The sequence below is a fragment of the Brachyhypopomus gauderio genome, unplaced genomic scaffold (assembly GCF_052324685.1).
Source record: "Brachyhypopomus gauderio isolate BG-103 unplaced genomic scaffold, BGAUD_0.2 sc84, whole genome shotgun sequence".
NCBI classification, from domain to species: domain Eukaryota; kingdom Metazoa; phylum Chordata; class Actinopteri; order Gymnotiformes; family Hypopomidae; genus Brachyhypopomus; species Brachyhypopomus gauderio.
The window spans coordinates 305,487-321,956 of NW_027506905.1; the positions used below are offsets into that span (position 1 = coordinate 305,487).

Below are 16,470 nucleotides of genomic sequence, written 5' to 3' on the forward strand. Positions count from 1 at the left end.
AGTTCTATGTGGGTTGTCTGCGTTCACGCTGACAGACAAAAATAACAGTAATAATAAAATAATACAAAAGACAACACATTTTCTTCCATGCCATTTGGAAAACTGTTTCCATTGTAATGATCGAAACGGTCATACAGAGACAAATTAACTGGGGAGAGACCGACAAAAACAAAATCCAGTGACAGGTGAGATTAATTCTGGGTGTGGGAGTACAGGATACCAGCCAGAAAAAAGGAATCGTTAGTTTTAAGAACCAAACCATGTCCTGAGCATCACGTTGAGTTGTAGTACAAGTTGACATGGACACTTCACCAATAATAAATTGTTTACATTCTTCACAATCGTTTGCATTTAGGAAAGCATCAGTTCAAATGCATGATTCCAAATTACAGGAATGCTTCCCTAAATTCAAGTCTTTTTTTCCCAGTTCATTCTGTGCAATTTTGTCATGCCATTCTTTGACGCACAATGCATGCAGCAGCCGCACATGAAGCGAATTAAGTGGCCCTGGTCACATCCCATAATGAAATGCAAGCTCGGCCTGGCTGTTCCTGTGGGAACTGGAGCAGTTCTGTTTGACCTGCAATAACAATTATGTAATTCGCGTGGTTTGCGCTTTAATCGCTTTCCTTCGCACACAGACTCTGGCACGAACATTAACCAAGCAGTTTACTAAAGCCCACTGTTCTGGCAAGTTCTCCAGATGATCTCAGGAGGTGTATGTGGAGCTGTCTGTCATCTTCAGGTTGTTGAGACCATCAGGGCCACAGAAGAGCTTGAGCATGTCCACTTCAAGAGGGTGGAGCTGGCCAGTGATGATCATGGAATGCAGTGGTCCGCCCAGATCGTATGAAGCCATCTCGCGAAGAGAGCCTGCACGAATGGCCTGGTCATCACTGCCCACCCTTGCCAGACCCACACACACTGTCTCCTCTGTGATTGCTGCAGTGATGAGAGGTGAAACGTGCATAAATTGAATAATATTTAATCAAATGCTCAAACGTTTTCAATCAAATGTAATCAGATTTTCATGCAGTGCTTGACAGATATTGGGGTTTTTTGACCAGGGCAGATGGTCCAGGCACCAGGCCGTTTCTCTTAACTTTTATTATATTGGAAGTTTCTCAGTAAATCAGATAAGGGTGATCCTGATGACTTGATTAGCTGAATCAGGGGCATCAGGGAAACCCCAAAGAGGCTGTACTATTACTGTAAAATATTACATATTTAGCCAAGAAGCCTGAATTTAATGCACACATGAATGTACAAAACCGGTAGTGTGAATACACACACGAGAAACACACACGAGAAACACATTATCGATGTCTCACCCAGTCTCTCCCCTTGCTCCCTCCGGTTCTCCAGTATCTCCAGGAGCTGCTGGGAAGCCTGAGCCACAGTCATGAACCTGGGCGGCTCATAAATTTTACGACCCCTTTAAAGAAGAGACGAATAGCAAACGCAGTCAGTTTAAGTGTTGATGAAAACAAATGCCCTACTGCTAATAGACTGTGTACTTGTCTGCCTGTTCCCCTCGTTCTTATAGCGTGTGCTCACAAGACAGGAAGCATTAAGTTTGCATGCTTAAGTGAGATCAGATAACGTCCACCAAGATTCGGTGCTATTAATGTCTTGCTGTGCTATAAGAAAGAGCTGAGTGCAATAATTCTAGCCTATACCATTTGCTTTTCTGCTGTGTAAACATTACTAAGAGTGAGCGTTTTAAAGTGAAAACAGATTGTGTTTCATCTTAACTGTACACAGACAATGGCCAAAAGCATGTGGGCACACCTGCTAATTACTGAATTTGGATGTTTCAGCCAAGCCCATTAATAACAGGCATAAAACTAAGCCCATACCAGTTCAGTTTCCACAAACACTGATGGTGGGTCTTAACAAAGAACTCTAAATATGACTTGAAAAATGCCACTGACGTGGGATGTCACCTTTTCCACAAGTCAGTTTGTGAAATGTCTAGCCTGTTAGATCTACCCCAATCAACTGTACTATTAATGTGAACTGGAGCTGTCTGGGAGTAATAGCTCATCCCTGAAGCAGTAGGTCAAACTAACCCACAGAGTGGGGCCAGTCAGGGCTCAAAAACACTCATCTCTTACTACAGAGATCCAAGCATTCCTCTGGAGACACCTTCAGTACAAGAAACTGTCCATCAGAAATTTTGTGAAATGGGTTTCCATGACTGAGCCATTGCACACAAGCCCAAGATCGCTATACGCAAAGCCAGATGTCAAGTTTGCTGTTGCTATATTCTGGAAGTGAGTTCTCTGGTGTGATGAATTGTACTTCACCATCAGACAGTCTGGGTTTGGCAGGTGCCAGGAGAACAACACCTGGAACGTAGTGTGCCAGCAGTAACGTTTGGGACTATTTGTCAGGGGTTTGGCTAGCTTGCTTAGCTCCAGTGAAATGTCATATTTATACTACACTCACCGGCCACTTTATTACGTACACCTGCACCGTCTGCTCATTAACGCAAATATCGAATCAGCCAATCACATGGCAGCATCTCAGTGCATGTAGACATGACCAAGACGATCTGCTGCAGTTCAAACCGAGCAACAGAATCAAAGAAGAAAGGTGATTTAAGTGACTTTGAACGTGGCATGATTGTTGGTGCCAGAGTATTTCAGAAACTGCTGATCTACTGGGATTTTCATGCACAACCATCTGTAGGGTTTACAGAGAATGATCCGAAAAAGAGAAAATATCCAGTGAGCAGCTGTTCTGTGGGGGCAAATGCCTTGTTGATGCCAGAGGTCAGAGGAGAATGGCCAGACTGGTTTGAGCTGTTAGAACCGAGGCATGCAGAAGAGCATCTCTGAACACACAACACGTTGAACCTTGAGGTGGATGGGCTACAGCAGCAGAAGACACACCGGGTGCCACTCCTGTCAGCTAAGAACAGGAAACTGAGGCTACAATTCACACAGGCTCATTAAATTTGCACAATAGTAGATTGGAAAAACGTTGCCTGGTCTGACGAGTCTCGATTTCTGCCGTGACATTCGGATGGCAGGGTCAGAATTTGGCATCAACAACATGAAAGCATAGATCCATCCTGCTTTGTATCAATTGTTCGGCTGGTGGTGCAATGGTATGGGGGATATTTTCCTGGCCCATTAGTACCAATTGAGCATCGTGTCAATGCCACAGCCTACCTGAGTATTGTTTCGATCCCTTTATGACCACAGAGCACCCATCTACTGATAGCTACTTCCAGCAGGATAACATGCCACATCATAAAGTGTGTATCATCACAGACTGGTTCTTGAACACGACAATGAGTTCATTGTACTCGAATGGCCTCCACGGTCACCAGATCTCAGTCCAATAGAGCACCTTTGGGATGTGGTGGAACGGGAGATTCACATCATGGATGTGCAGCTGACAAATCTGCAGCAACTGTGTGATGCTATCATGTCAATATGGACCAGACTCTCTGAGGAATGTTCCCAGTACCTTGTTGAATCTATAACACAAAGGATTAAGACGGTTCTGAAGGGAGAAGCGGGTCCAACCCGGTACTAGCAAGGTGTACCTAATAAAGTGGCCGGTGAGTGTATATCATACATAGACAATTCTGTGCTTTTAGCTTTATGACACATAAGGAAACTGTTTAGGAAACCTTTCCTGCTCCATCATGACAGTAACCCATGCAAAAAGCTCAATCCATAAAGGCATGGTTTGATGAGTTTGATGTGGAGGAACTCCAGAGGCCATTGAACACGTTTGGGATGAACTGGAATATTGACTGAGCCAGGCCTTCTCATCCAACATCAGTGCCTGACCTCACAAATGCTCTTTTGACTGAATGGCCACAAATGTCCTGAAACGCACTATAACAAATTCATCCCAGAAGAGTGCAGGCGTTTACAGCCGCATGGGGAGGGGTTGGGATGTCCAACATGCTTATACTTGTGATGAGGTGTCTGCTCTTGGCATATAGTGCATGTCTTTAATTTTATGTCTTTCAATTAGGCTGTAGTGGAAATGGGAAACATGCTTTGATTTTTTTTTTCCTTTCAGCATGGTGAAGACCAGTGGCTTCACTGAATAGACATTCTGCTCTGACCAAAACCCCATACAGCGTTTGCTCCATTTCTGAATAATAACAGTCCAACTACAGCAGTAGTTAAGAGAGCCGCCATTTTTGCCTAGGAACTCAATCTTGGACTAAAGCTCTGCTGCTTTCACCATATGGGTAAAAAGAAAAACCATGGAAAACATTTGGGCTCACGTGAAATGGGATGTAAAATTATAGTGTGTGCCCAATGGAGGCATCATTACCAGACCCAGTAAAGTAAGCAAGGAGTTTGAACCCAGTTCATATGGACTTGAGTATCAAAATCGAATAAAATGTGGCACCATAATGTTGACAGGTCAGTTAATTTGGAAAGCAGAAGACAAAGAGGGTATATTTAACTCTCACTGTAAATTTGAAATTTTTTGTGAGTACTTGGATGGAATAATTATAACATGGCGCTTTTGGAAGTGGTCCAGGCCATTACAGTGACAGTAGACCATAAATCCAAGTCATACAAACATGTTTTTTTCTTTTCTCTACGTGCCTGGGTCCTGGCCAACAGCATGTATGAATGTATGTTAAGTGGATGTTTGCAATAAACCTCAAACTCGGAGGCCCTCTTCTGACAACTACCACAGAGCAGATAAATCAGTGGCTCCACTCCCTCCCAGTGTACAGTATGAAAAACAGGTCTTACCTCATTAGATTCTCCATGGACTGCTCTTTGACTTTGATATCTGCAAGATGGAAGAGACAGGTGTTAATCCTGCACATTCGTGTGTCAGCTGTGTTTATAGAGCAGGTTGGTCTTCACTGGGAACTGCTGTCTTGTGCTGGGAAAGAATAAACACTGGATGTAGCCAATTGCAGGACAAGTCTGTTCTTTAAACGGAAGTGACTTAAAATGTGAATACATTCAACATATCTGCTGGCAGAAGACGAAACAGACTAGTTTATCTACGGAGAGCTCTTCACTTACTGCTTTCAACAGTTACAATAATGACCTGGTGTGATCTTGTACAGTTACAATAATGACCTGGTGTGATCTTGTACAGTTACAATAATGACCTGGTGTGATCTTGTACAGTTACAATAATGACTTGGTGTGATCTTGTACAGTTACAATAATGACCTGGTGTGATCTTGTACAGTTACAATAATGACCTGGTGTGATCTTGTACAGTTACAATAATGACTTGGTGTGATCTTGTACAGTTACAATAATGACCTGGTGTGATCTTGTACAGTTACAATAATGACCTGGTGTGATCTTGTACAGTTACAATAATGACCTGGTGTGATCTTGTACAGTTACAATAATGACCTGGTGTGATCTTGTATGGTAATCTTTGTCCGTTTGATGAAGTCTTGTTATCATAGGTAATGGCAGATGATCTAGTCAGCCCGTGGCGTTGTGGGCCCTCTGTGTTTGTGCCTTATTGGTGTGAGGCCTCAGCCAAGCCTCTTGCTAATGAATAATGACGTTAATAACACTGCTCACTGCTCTCTTTGGTTTTGTCCCTATTCTTGCTCCTCCCATATTTCTCCACCGGGTTCCACCCTCTTCTCCCTCCCTCCTCATCTGGAGCGCACCTGGGGACTCCACCCATCCCACTCGGGGGGGGGGGCACCGTGCTCCTGGGATGGGGGATTGAGATTTATTGACCACACACCAATAACCCTAAACCTTCATTCCCCATGCAGACCATCTGCCTCCTCAGGTACCGCGGGACACAGTCTCCCGCCAGAGACGCACTCCCTCTTTTACTTCTTTTGTGTGTCTGAATTAGGATGGTATAATATGCACCCCAGGGATGATACAGAAGGGAAATGTCATCCTGCAGGTCCCTGGGGCAAAACCCGGGAGGCACTGGGGGTCTGGCGTAGTCATGTTTATCGCCATGGTGACTGGCACATGCTCTGGTGGCCTGCAGGCCTGGAGGAATATAGGACCCAGGGGACAAACCGGAGAGTCGGGACCTCGTCGTGTAGTCATGACTTCATCTTAACCATCTAATTTAGGCCATACACTCATCATGAGCGTGCAGTCCATATAGAAGAGGCTTCCAGGCCAGTGGAGATCACTCACCTAGCAGACACAGTGTGTGCATGCCCATCTCTCTATTCCTCTTGATCTTATCATAGAAGCTCACTGGTCTCCAGCCGTCTGTCCAGAATACAATGGACACAGTTTCGCCAAAGTTGTACAGCTATGGAAAAAAATAATAATCCAACATGTTCAGTCAGCATTCAAATGTAGGTTCTTTATTGTGGTGGTTTAGGATTACTTTGGATGCAGTTTGGTAGATTCTAAAAGTCTAAAAGCCAAAGTCATTTGAAACAGAGGTATAATTTCATCAAAACAAACGGCATCGACTGGACACCTGTGCTCAAGCTGATTTTGGCTACAGTGCTGAGTATGTTTGAGGCTCACAGTGAGGACCACTGGATGGAGAAATGGTCCTTGTGCTCATCAGTCTGTTCTGGGTTGCACTGTGGTTACTGTTCAATATGTATGAGACATACATATCAGGTGTGGGTTTCGTCTGCTCTGACTGCTGCTGCAGATTAGTGACATAACGTGCTAGCAACAAGGTGCTTCCTGTTATTCAGCGAGTATGACATCACTCCCCGCTGCAGGACCGAGCCTGGAGGCGGGACTCCATACGGCCAACATGACATCATCAACAACGCACACGTCTGCTAATGTTTATCCTATCGAGCCTATACAATGGAAGCTTACACAGGCACTTAAAGACATTCATTCACAATGAGCAACGATGTATTGCCTGTGATAAATCTTTTCACACAAAAATAATGTCTAATGGTGTTTTCTTTCTTTCTTTCTTTCTTTCTTTTAAACAACAGATGGTTGGTTAGTCAGACAAACCAAAACAACACACTTGTGTTGGTGGGGGGGGCCTGCCCCTCTGGGCACAGTCACCACTTAATTAAAAAAGCGAGGGTCTGCTGTCCTGCCGTTGCTCGCCAGTGGTTCTTTGTGTTGCAGATCACTTCCAATTAGTGTCTGTATGTGCTCCCGAGCTGCAGTGGTAATGTCTGCTAGGTTAACGCTAACGCAGCCAATCCCCAACCAGCCAAAGGAGCCATCAGCACTTTGGTTAGGCAAACGCCTCTTGGCTGATCTACAATCAGTTCTACTTACCAAAACTCTGCTGAGAGAGATAACACGGAGAGCCAGATTACAAAGAAAGACATTCTCAAGTCAGTGTAGGCGCGCACCGAAGACTCGAGCCCTGCAGCAGAGCGCTGTGTCTCAACAGCTGGGGTCTCAATGAGCACAATGGCTCTCTGACAGCTCAATGCCGGAGTGCGTTATTGATGTGCCGGCCCCAGCGCGCAGCTACTGTCCTTGGTAGGGTGGCGCACTCCGCCCGAATGCCCAAGAGCACTGCTGCGTTTCATCCTGCTCATGGGGACGGGCAGTGGACGGCTACCACGACCGCCCCCTCTGATCTTCACAAGTGGGTGGGACAAGCCTGCGACGGGGGCAGGGAGGTGGGCGGGGCTTAGCGAAGACCTACCTGTAGTCCACAGGTTCCCACTGCATTCAGAATGGAGGCGTTGTGGATGACGCGGTACTGTATTCCTGCATCTACTGCTCTCAGGACCAGGTCACTATGGGTTGTTGCTCTGATAAAACAGAAAAAAAGTGAAATTACAGTTTATACAGTGTTATTATAATGTGAAAACAAAATGGATGAGGAACCCAAGCAAGGCACTAGAGAACATCTGTCAAACAAAGTATATGTAAATGTAAATGTGCCATATTTTGTCAATTGTGATTTTTTACACGGCAATCGAAACTTGTCCTCCACATTTTACCCATCTGTGCAGTTAACACACACACACACACACACACCAGTGATTACTAGGGGGCTGTGGTGCACACGTGCCCAGAGCGGTGGGCAGGCCTAGCCCGGCACCCGGGGAGCAGTTGGGGTTAGGTGCCTTGCTCAAGGGCACCTCAGTCATGGCCTCAGGTCTGGGAATCGAACCCACGACCCTCCGGTCACAAGACCAGTTCCCTACCACCAGGCTATGACTGCCCCTGCATATGCTAAACAAAACACTAATGCTAAGTACAAAAAAAAAGTCAACTACTTACAGTGCAGAGAAAGCAGAAATTAGACCATCAAATTGAAGCCCTGGTCTCAAAATATATCATTAAACTTTATTAAACCAAGACTTTCCCCAGATATGAAAATAAAGAGACTCCTCATGAAACTCTGAACAGTTTTTGGACAGATAAAAAATGCAACCACTCAACAGAGCTCCATGTCACAACAGTGGATTGGGAGCAAACTGCAACCAGTTCATCCTTCCAGAATGTTCTGCATTCACACAGAGCTGATATTATTCTCCTAACAAGCCCGATCACCACAAGCCCCCAGAGTCTAACCGCTGAACCACCCCGTGGTGTTCAGTTCAGGGTTCACATCTGACCACATGAACTTTGAGAATCGGAACATCATTCCCATCAGACGTGTTCTGTTATAACGAGGGTGTACGGAACGTCTACAGAACGTTTAAGGAACATTGCCACGGAAGGCGACAGACTGCGCTGACAGCGTTGTGGCGGACAGACTCGGCAGCTATGTGCTGAAAGTACACTCTCAAATGAACGCTGGAGGAACTGCAAACCTTAAAACTGGGCCAGAGTCAAAGGACCGAGAGAAAACATCAAGTCAAATGTGGTGTAATTTAGAGTCAATATTATGAAGAGATCCAACAGGACAAAAGCAGATTTAAGCCTAACAGCAGGCAAATAACTGTTAAAGTGACAAACATCTTAACAGTGGAAACACTTTCAAATAACTTTTCAACTGAATTCAGGCAGTTAAGACAAAAGTTAAGTGCCTGTTAAGACAAAAAAAAGTGTTTTCACATGGCTTCTCTAGAACAGTGATGTGGAACTGAACTATGGTAGGGCCACCTCAGTCAGGTGTAGTATCACAAAATGTCCGGCAGCCACTCATGAAGGGCCTGATCACTGATAATAGTGAGTTCATTCGAGTGTCCTAAAGCAAGGGGAACTCTGCAGTGCCATGGAACATATCCAGAATACAGGCTTCCAGAATACAGGCTTCCAAACTGTAGCACTTAACATGCTAGTGACACTCTTGAAAAGAATTCCATAAAATAACAAAGATTCTACATTCTAGCTCTGCCAAACTCTAAAGCCAAGCATCACAACTCAGAACTGCTGGATTAAATTACACAGTATATGAGCCAGTTATATTCTACCATGTGTGCAGTGGGAATCCTTAGTGAGAAGCAGAATCATGAAGACCTTATAACTTACTGGATAACATACCAGTTCTCATGTTGGCATCAATTTTATTTGACATGAAAGTCTCCAAACTAGAAAAAATGGGACACAGCACAGTTAACAGAAACCTCAAAGCACACTCCGCCTCCCACAAGATGAGAGGGAAAGTTAAGCCCAGTTTGTAAAACCAGCAATTAGTGGGACGGAGAGCTGCCTTTTAGTAATACCCGAACAGTGCTCAATTAGCACAGGAACACAATTTCTGAAAGCAACGAAAAGACCTTGTAACTGCAATCGGGTCTTCTTTATTCAATAGCCATCAGTGATACAACAGTACGTGCTGAGTGAGAACGACAGATTCTCTGTTTAAACCAGCAATGACATGAAACAGTGCAAGGCAGTGTATCTGTAGCTCAAAGAAACACCCTAAGAAAAAACCCTACGGATATCCACGTAAATGTATATCTCATAATAAAAAAAACAATAGTTCAACCAATCGCTTTAGGGACCTTAACTGTGTGGGTGCGATAACTGTGTGGGAACGAGGTGGGTTAAGGTGTGAGGACAACGTTGGCGTTTCACACTGCTCAACGCTGAAGCTGTCATCAGCAGGGAAGAGACAGCAAGTAGCTACGCTGTCTGGCTGGGTTTTAAAGGGAGCAACACTCCACTTCTGACAGAGCACTACTAATCTACTAAACCACAGCCACTCCTTATGAACTCAGACCTCCGACTAAGCTGCATGTCACTTGTCACCAGAAAACAGTTAATGAAAGATGACACATCCTTCAAAGCTATACAAATAAAGAGGCAGAGCTGGTAAATAAAACACAGGAAAAGGCACCAGGACAATGACATAAAGAGTCAGCATCGCGCTGCATGTCCCCTTACCCAAATGGATCGCCCACCACCAGAAAAGCCACGTCACTGACATCAGCCCCTTTCAGGATCTCATCCACCACCTGCTCCACCATCTCTCTGTCTGCCAACAGCAGCTCGCGACCATAGAATTCTTCCTGCAATTACACACATACAGTAACATACAGTAATACCACCACTTAAATTATATGTACATGAACTATACGTGTAAATGTGTTAGTATAGACTAAATGTGACAGCCTGAGCTTGGAATTAGACAGGAAAGTGAATTTATCACGAGCCTACTGGGTTAGTTATATGGCAACTTGTGTAGCGTTAGTTAGCTAAAATAACTACATGCCAATTAACTACCGAAACCTCGTTTACGAAACAAAAATAGTTTATTAATTATTATTAGTTTATTAATACGAGCAAAAGCTCCAGCTGTACCCACCAGCGCTTCCTTCCCCACGGTCAGGACGGACGTGTAGGCTTCCAAATACACACGACTACATCGTTTGATAACTTCTAGTCCTTTTACAGTAATGTCCTTCGCATCCCCAAGACCAAGACCGATTAAATACAACATTGTTGCGTTAACTCAGTACAACAAGCCGCTCACACCATCATACATTACAATACTAGTTTACTTAGCTGCTAGCTGTCCTAGCAAGGCAAGATACTTTTTTCTTCTTAGTTAACATCTGATTGGAACACACCAGAACACCATATTTTTAATGTTACCGAACACAGTTAAGATTCACAAAACATGTGTTGTGAAAGCTTAAGAACTGCACTGTTGAAACATGTTTTCCTTCCACGAAGCTCACATGTGATCCTGCAAGAGCTACTAACCAACATGCGACTTGCCGTAAAGCAAAGTAGTTTTACAGCACTGTCGCAGTCCGCGATAACCCACACTTGACGGCATGACGTGTGACCGAATGATCCACCTGCGTCAATGGATTTAAAACGACGACTAGGAATATGTGAAATAACATCTCACAAGCTCTGAATTTAATATAGATAGAGATAGAGATAGAGATAGAGATAGAGATAGAGATTAGGTAGATTTAGTTAACAATAAAAATATAGTATTTTGATGTGTGTGAAAATAAAATAACATTTACAATAAACTAAAAATAAAATAACATTTTGTTACAGTATGTATTTGTTGGTGCATATTTGCAAGTACCTGTCGCTGCAGAATCAATGGTTCAGAGGGCGGAGCTGCATCTAATCCAACTCCTTCTACGTGTCGCTTACGTTTTCCGACCAGGAAATAGAAATTCAATAAATTCACCCTTTTACCGTTTAAAGATCAAAATGTTCTTTGAATGTTATTTAAATAACAAAATACACGTTTTTTTTAAGTTTACAAGAAAACGTAAAAGTGGACAGGAATAATGATCTGTGATTGCCAACATAATAAAGTACAGTACATTTCTTAAATATGTAATATATCATTTTTTTTTTACCTTTAATAAAAATTACTTTTTTCGTTAGGACGGTACACTTCAGGTGTGCAGAATGGACAGTGGTATTTACTGCAACATGTAGTGCACTGCACAACTGAGAAAGCGTCTGTCAAAACCGTGATATGCATCTATAGATGGATGGAAAATATAAATAGCATTATATTAGTTGTGAAGTTTTTCAGTGAACTGGTTAATGAGGATCATAGCCGTTACATGCACGCACTACTGAATAACAATCCCCCTCGGTGTCCATGCGGTACCGAACAGCACAACCATTACAAATTTTAAGTAACTACAGCAAACACGAATTCATTTAACAGTTTATGTCCAATATGAAGAACACAACATATATAAGTATTTAATACATCTGTATTCTGTTTAGCTAACCGCTCGTCTTCTAACATCAGTTTTTACCGACACCTAGATTAACTTAACAGTGGTTGTTGGTGCAAACAGAAATAGTCAGATTTAGTATAATCAGTATAGTATAGATGCTGTACCAACTCATCTACTTAAAGAATTACTGCATAGCAATGTAGAACATTTGCTTACCATAATTAACTATTCTCTGAGCCTGGGCTACATTCCCAGTTCATTTAAACTTGCAGTCATCAAGCCGCTAATAAAAAAAACCTGGTCTTAATCCCCAAGAACTGTCCAACTATAGGACAATCTCTAACCTGTCATTCATATCCAAAATTTTAGAGAAAGTAGTTTCTTTGCAACTCTCTTCTTACAGGCAGGACATGTCTTAGAGTTATTTCAGTCTGGATTTAAACCCCATCACAGCACTGAAACGGCACTGACTAAAGAACTGAATGATCTCTTAATTTCCACTGATAAAGGACACATTTATTTTTTCATACTGCTAGACCTCAGTGCTGCTTTTGACACCATTGATAATAATATTCTACTAAATAGGCTGGAGACACTCATTGGCATAAGAGGTCAAGCACTCTCCTGCTTCAGGTCCTACCTGACAGATCGTTACCAATTTGTACTAGTAAATAATGAACGCTCAGAACGTACTAAGGTAAAATATGGTGTCCCACAAGGATCTGTACTGGGCCCCATATTATTCTCGTTATATATGCTACCACTGGGCACTATCATTCGTAGACATGGTATTAGCTTCCATTGCTACACAGATGATACTGAATTGTATATATCTTCCAATCCGGATGATATTACTACTATTGTCAAGATTGAGAACTGCGTCCAGGACATTAAAAACTGGATGTCGCCTAATTTTCTTCAACTAAATTCCGATAAGACTGAGGTGCTGATTCTTGGGCCCAAAGCTGCTAGAAGCAATTGGGCTGATATTCCCCTTACACTAGATGGTTTTTCATTAACACCTAAATCTACCGCAAAAAGCTTAGGTGCCACTATTGATTCAGATCTTTCATTTGACACAAATATATGCAATGTCACTAAGGCTGCCTTTTTCCACTTAAGTAATATTGCCAAGCTGAGACACTTACTTTCGTTAGCTGATGCAGAGAAGCTGGTCCATGCTTCTGTCTTGTCAAGATTGGACTACTGTAATGGTCGTCTAATTGGATGCTCTAAACCAGGCGTACTCAACTAAATTTGTCCGCGGTCCAATTTTGGCAGATACCTGTGACCTGAGGTCCGGTGCGGCGGGGGTGGCGAACGTAAGTTGTTGAGCGGGGGGGGGGGGGGGGGGGGGTACGATATGTGGTAGAAACACCCCTCAAAACAGGGGAATGAACATTTACCTGACCAATTTTAATGTTGCTATATGTTTCAGGTTTGAAAAGTGCTGGAATTTAGGTTAAAATAGGGGGGGGCGAACGTAACACTCGTAACGGAGTGTTTTTTCAATAGCCCTGAAATAAATGCTACGGTTTTGTTTTGGTCCGTATCCAGTTAATCAGGAATGAGATTGGGTCCGGACAGGACTGCGTTCGGGTCCGGATCCGGACCGCGGTCCGCCAGTTGAGTACCCCTGCTCTAAACAGTCAATAAAGAAGCTACAACTTGTACAAAATGCTGCAGCTAGAGTCCTAACTAAGGCTAGAAAATTTGACCATATTAGTCCCACTCTCATGGCATTACACTGGCTTCCGATTAAATATCGAATTGAATTAAAAATTCTTCTGTTGACCTATAAGGTGTTAAATGGTCTTGCCCCACAATATCTGAGTGAACTCATTGCTTACTACAACCCATCTCGCCCTTTGCACTCCCAAAATGCTGGATTCTCTTAGTTCCAAAAATTTGTAAGACTACAGCCGGAGGCAGAGCTTTCTCTTTTAAAGCCCCTCAATTATGGAATAGCCTTCCAGCTCCAATCCGAGATTCTGACACAATTCCAATCTTTAAATCTAGACTTAAGACTCACCTATTTAATCAAGCCTTCAGCTAATATTCCCCTTGTAAGGTGTGGGGCTCGGGGGCCTTCTGGTAATCTGGTAAACTGAGATGTTGATACTGTCATCCAGCTGTGTCATGGCATCACTCTAGTTGTGACAATAACTTGACTGGAAAGCAATGTCTCAGTGAGCCCTCATGACTGTGGTCACCTCTGAACCCCTCCCTTTAGTTATGCTGCTATAGATTAGCCTGCCGGAGCCACATAAATGTACATGTAAATGTGCCATATTTTGTCAGTTGTGATTTTTCACCGCAATCGAAATTTGTCCTCCGCTTTTTACCCATCGGTGCAGTTAGAACACACAAACACACACACACACACACTACTGGTGATTACTAGGGGGTTGTGGATCACACGTGCCCAGAGCGGTGGGCAGCCCTAGCCTGGCGCCCGGGAACAGTTGGGGTTAGGTGCCTTGATCAAGGGCACCTCAGTCATGGCCTCAGGTCTGGGAATCGAACCCACGACCCTCCGGTCTCAAGACCAGTTCCCTAACCGCCAGACCATGACTACCCACGAGCTAATGCTAATAACAATCACAGGCACGTGAGCTATTTATGTTTAAATCAATGGTTGTTTAAATTGATGTCCACACACTCAGCCTGTATTGTTTATCTTTTTGCATGCTTCTACCTAAGATGATTGCATGCAAGTAGAGGTCTGCACGGGACTGCTTTTTTAATCCCGCTCCCGCTTGTTTTAGTCCCGATCCCGCCCGCTCCGGTCAAAAAAATCGCTTGTTTTAATCCCACCCCCGCCCGCAATCCTAATACGAATTGAATTAATTAAATGCAGTACTTGAAATTTTTTTATGTATTTATTAAAACAGCAATATAGCGATGGATCGCGCTGTCCCATTTCTTACCACAGTCCAAACACATGCCATCAGGTGACGTACACCAACACTTTCTGACATCTATCACAACAAGCACATGGTAGACGATTTCCATCTCCATTAATTACAATGGAATATGACCTCCATACATCAGACTTTCCTGTAGTTGGCTTAATTGTGGTGTATTCGCCTGTTTTAATTTTCCACAGCTGAAACTGGTTGACCGCCTACAGTCTCTGCCATTTCGGTATCAAAATGACGAAATGACGCCCACTTCATGTTCACGTGATCAGTGTAACGATCTGCGCGGGGCAGAACAGGTAGACGGACACAAACGCTGAGGAGAGCGAGATTTATTACGGGAAATACCATAGGCAGAGTCGATGTAACGGGCATGGGTCATAACGGGTTGGCAATCCTGACATGAAATGTACAAAGGCATGAACACGGACAAAGAAAACAACAAGGCAGACTGACTACGGAAGGACAGGCAAAATACACGGGTGACGGGTAACACAAGGCGCAAACACGGCAGTACTCACGATGAACGAGATCTGACAACTCACAGGCATAAACAAAAAGACCGACAACTAGACCTGGGAGACACAGGGACTAATATACACAGGACTAAACTAGGGACAGGTGATGACAATGACACAGGGGCGTGGTAACAAACAAGGAATCCATCAAAACCAACGAGCAGGGCGGGACAAACAGGCAGGGAACACGGACATGAGGGAACCCAGAGTGACAGCTACGAGAGGGGGCGTTGCCCTACGTGACAATCAGTTGCTTAGCCAATATTTTGAATGAGTTTATTGGCTACTTACTGAATGATTAGTTATTTTCCTTATGCATGGAAATTATTGCGTTGTTATTATTATAATTTTCTAGACTATTAATTTGCGGGATTTTTCTACATGTATATGTGGTCCCGCTCCCGCATCGCCTGGACTAATTCAACTCCCGCTCCCGCCAATAACAATTAAATTCTGTCCCGCGCCGCAAGATATTCTAACATTACCGCGGGAGTGCAGACCTCTACATGCAAGCACCTACAAGCTCCTGGGAGATGGTCTGGCGTGCCAGTGGATGTACTGATGCCGGGGTTGGATGTGCCATTGCTGTAAAACAACGTGCTGATGCTAGCTCCTACCTGAGGCTCACCATCTGCACTGAAAGGACTGTGACTACTTGGTCTGGGAACTAGAACCACAACTATAACTATAGAACCACCCTTTGACCACAAATACGCATTTGTGCTAACGGGCCGCCCAAGGATGGGATGGGTTGTCTTTTGAGTCTTGGTCCTCCCAAGGTTTCTTCCAATTTCCCACCATCATAGGGAGTTTTTCCTCACCACTGTCGCCTTTGGCTTGCTCATTAGGGATCTGGACCCATACGATTGTAAAGCTGCTTTGTGACAACATGTGTTGTAAAAAGCGCTATATAAATAAATTTGACTTTGACTTTATATTTGGTACATTTCTGAGTTTCTGTAGTAACTGCATTACAAAGGGAATATTACAAAAAATACGCAGAGAAAGTCTCACTTCCAAG

At 43.6% G+C, this 16,470-nt stretch overlaps 1 protein-coding gene across 1 annotated transcript; it reads right to left on the reverse strand.

Annotated features, from left to right (window-relative positions):
- Positions 1-581: 581 nt before the first annotated feature.
- On the reverse strand, positions 582-11,080 carry dph5 (diphthamide biosynthesis 5). Its single transcript, XM_076991699.1, has 7 exons — positions 10,651-11,080; positions 10,230-10,354; positions 7,591-7,699; positions 6,135-6,255; positions 4,743-4,782; positions 1,332-1,435; positions 582-942 (listed from the first exon to the last, which is right to left on the reverse strand). The coding sequence occupies exons 1-7, from the start codon at positions 10,783-10,785 to the stop codon at positions 710-712; spliced, it is 867 nt and encodes a 288-aa protein (XP_076847814.1). The 5' UTR covers positions 10,786-11,080; the 3' UTR covers positions 582-709.
- Positions 11,081-16,470: the final 5,390 nt, after the last annotated feature.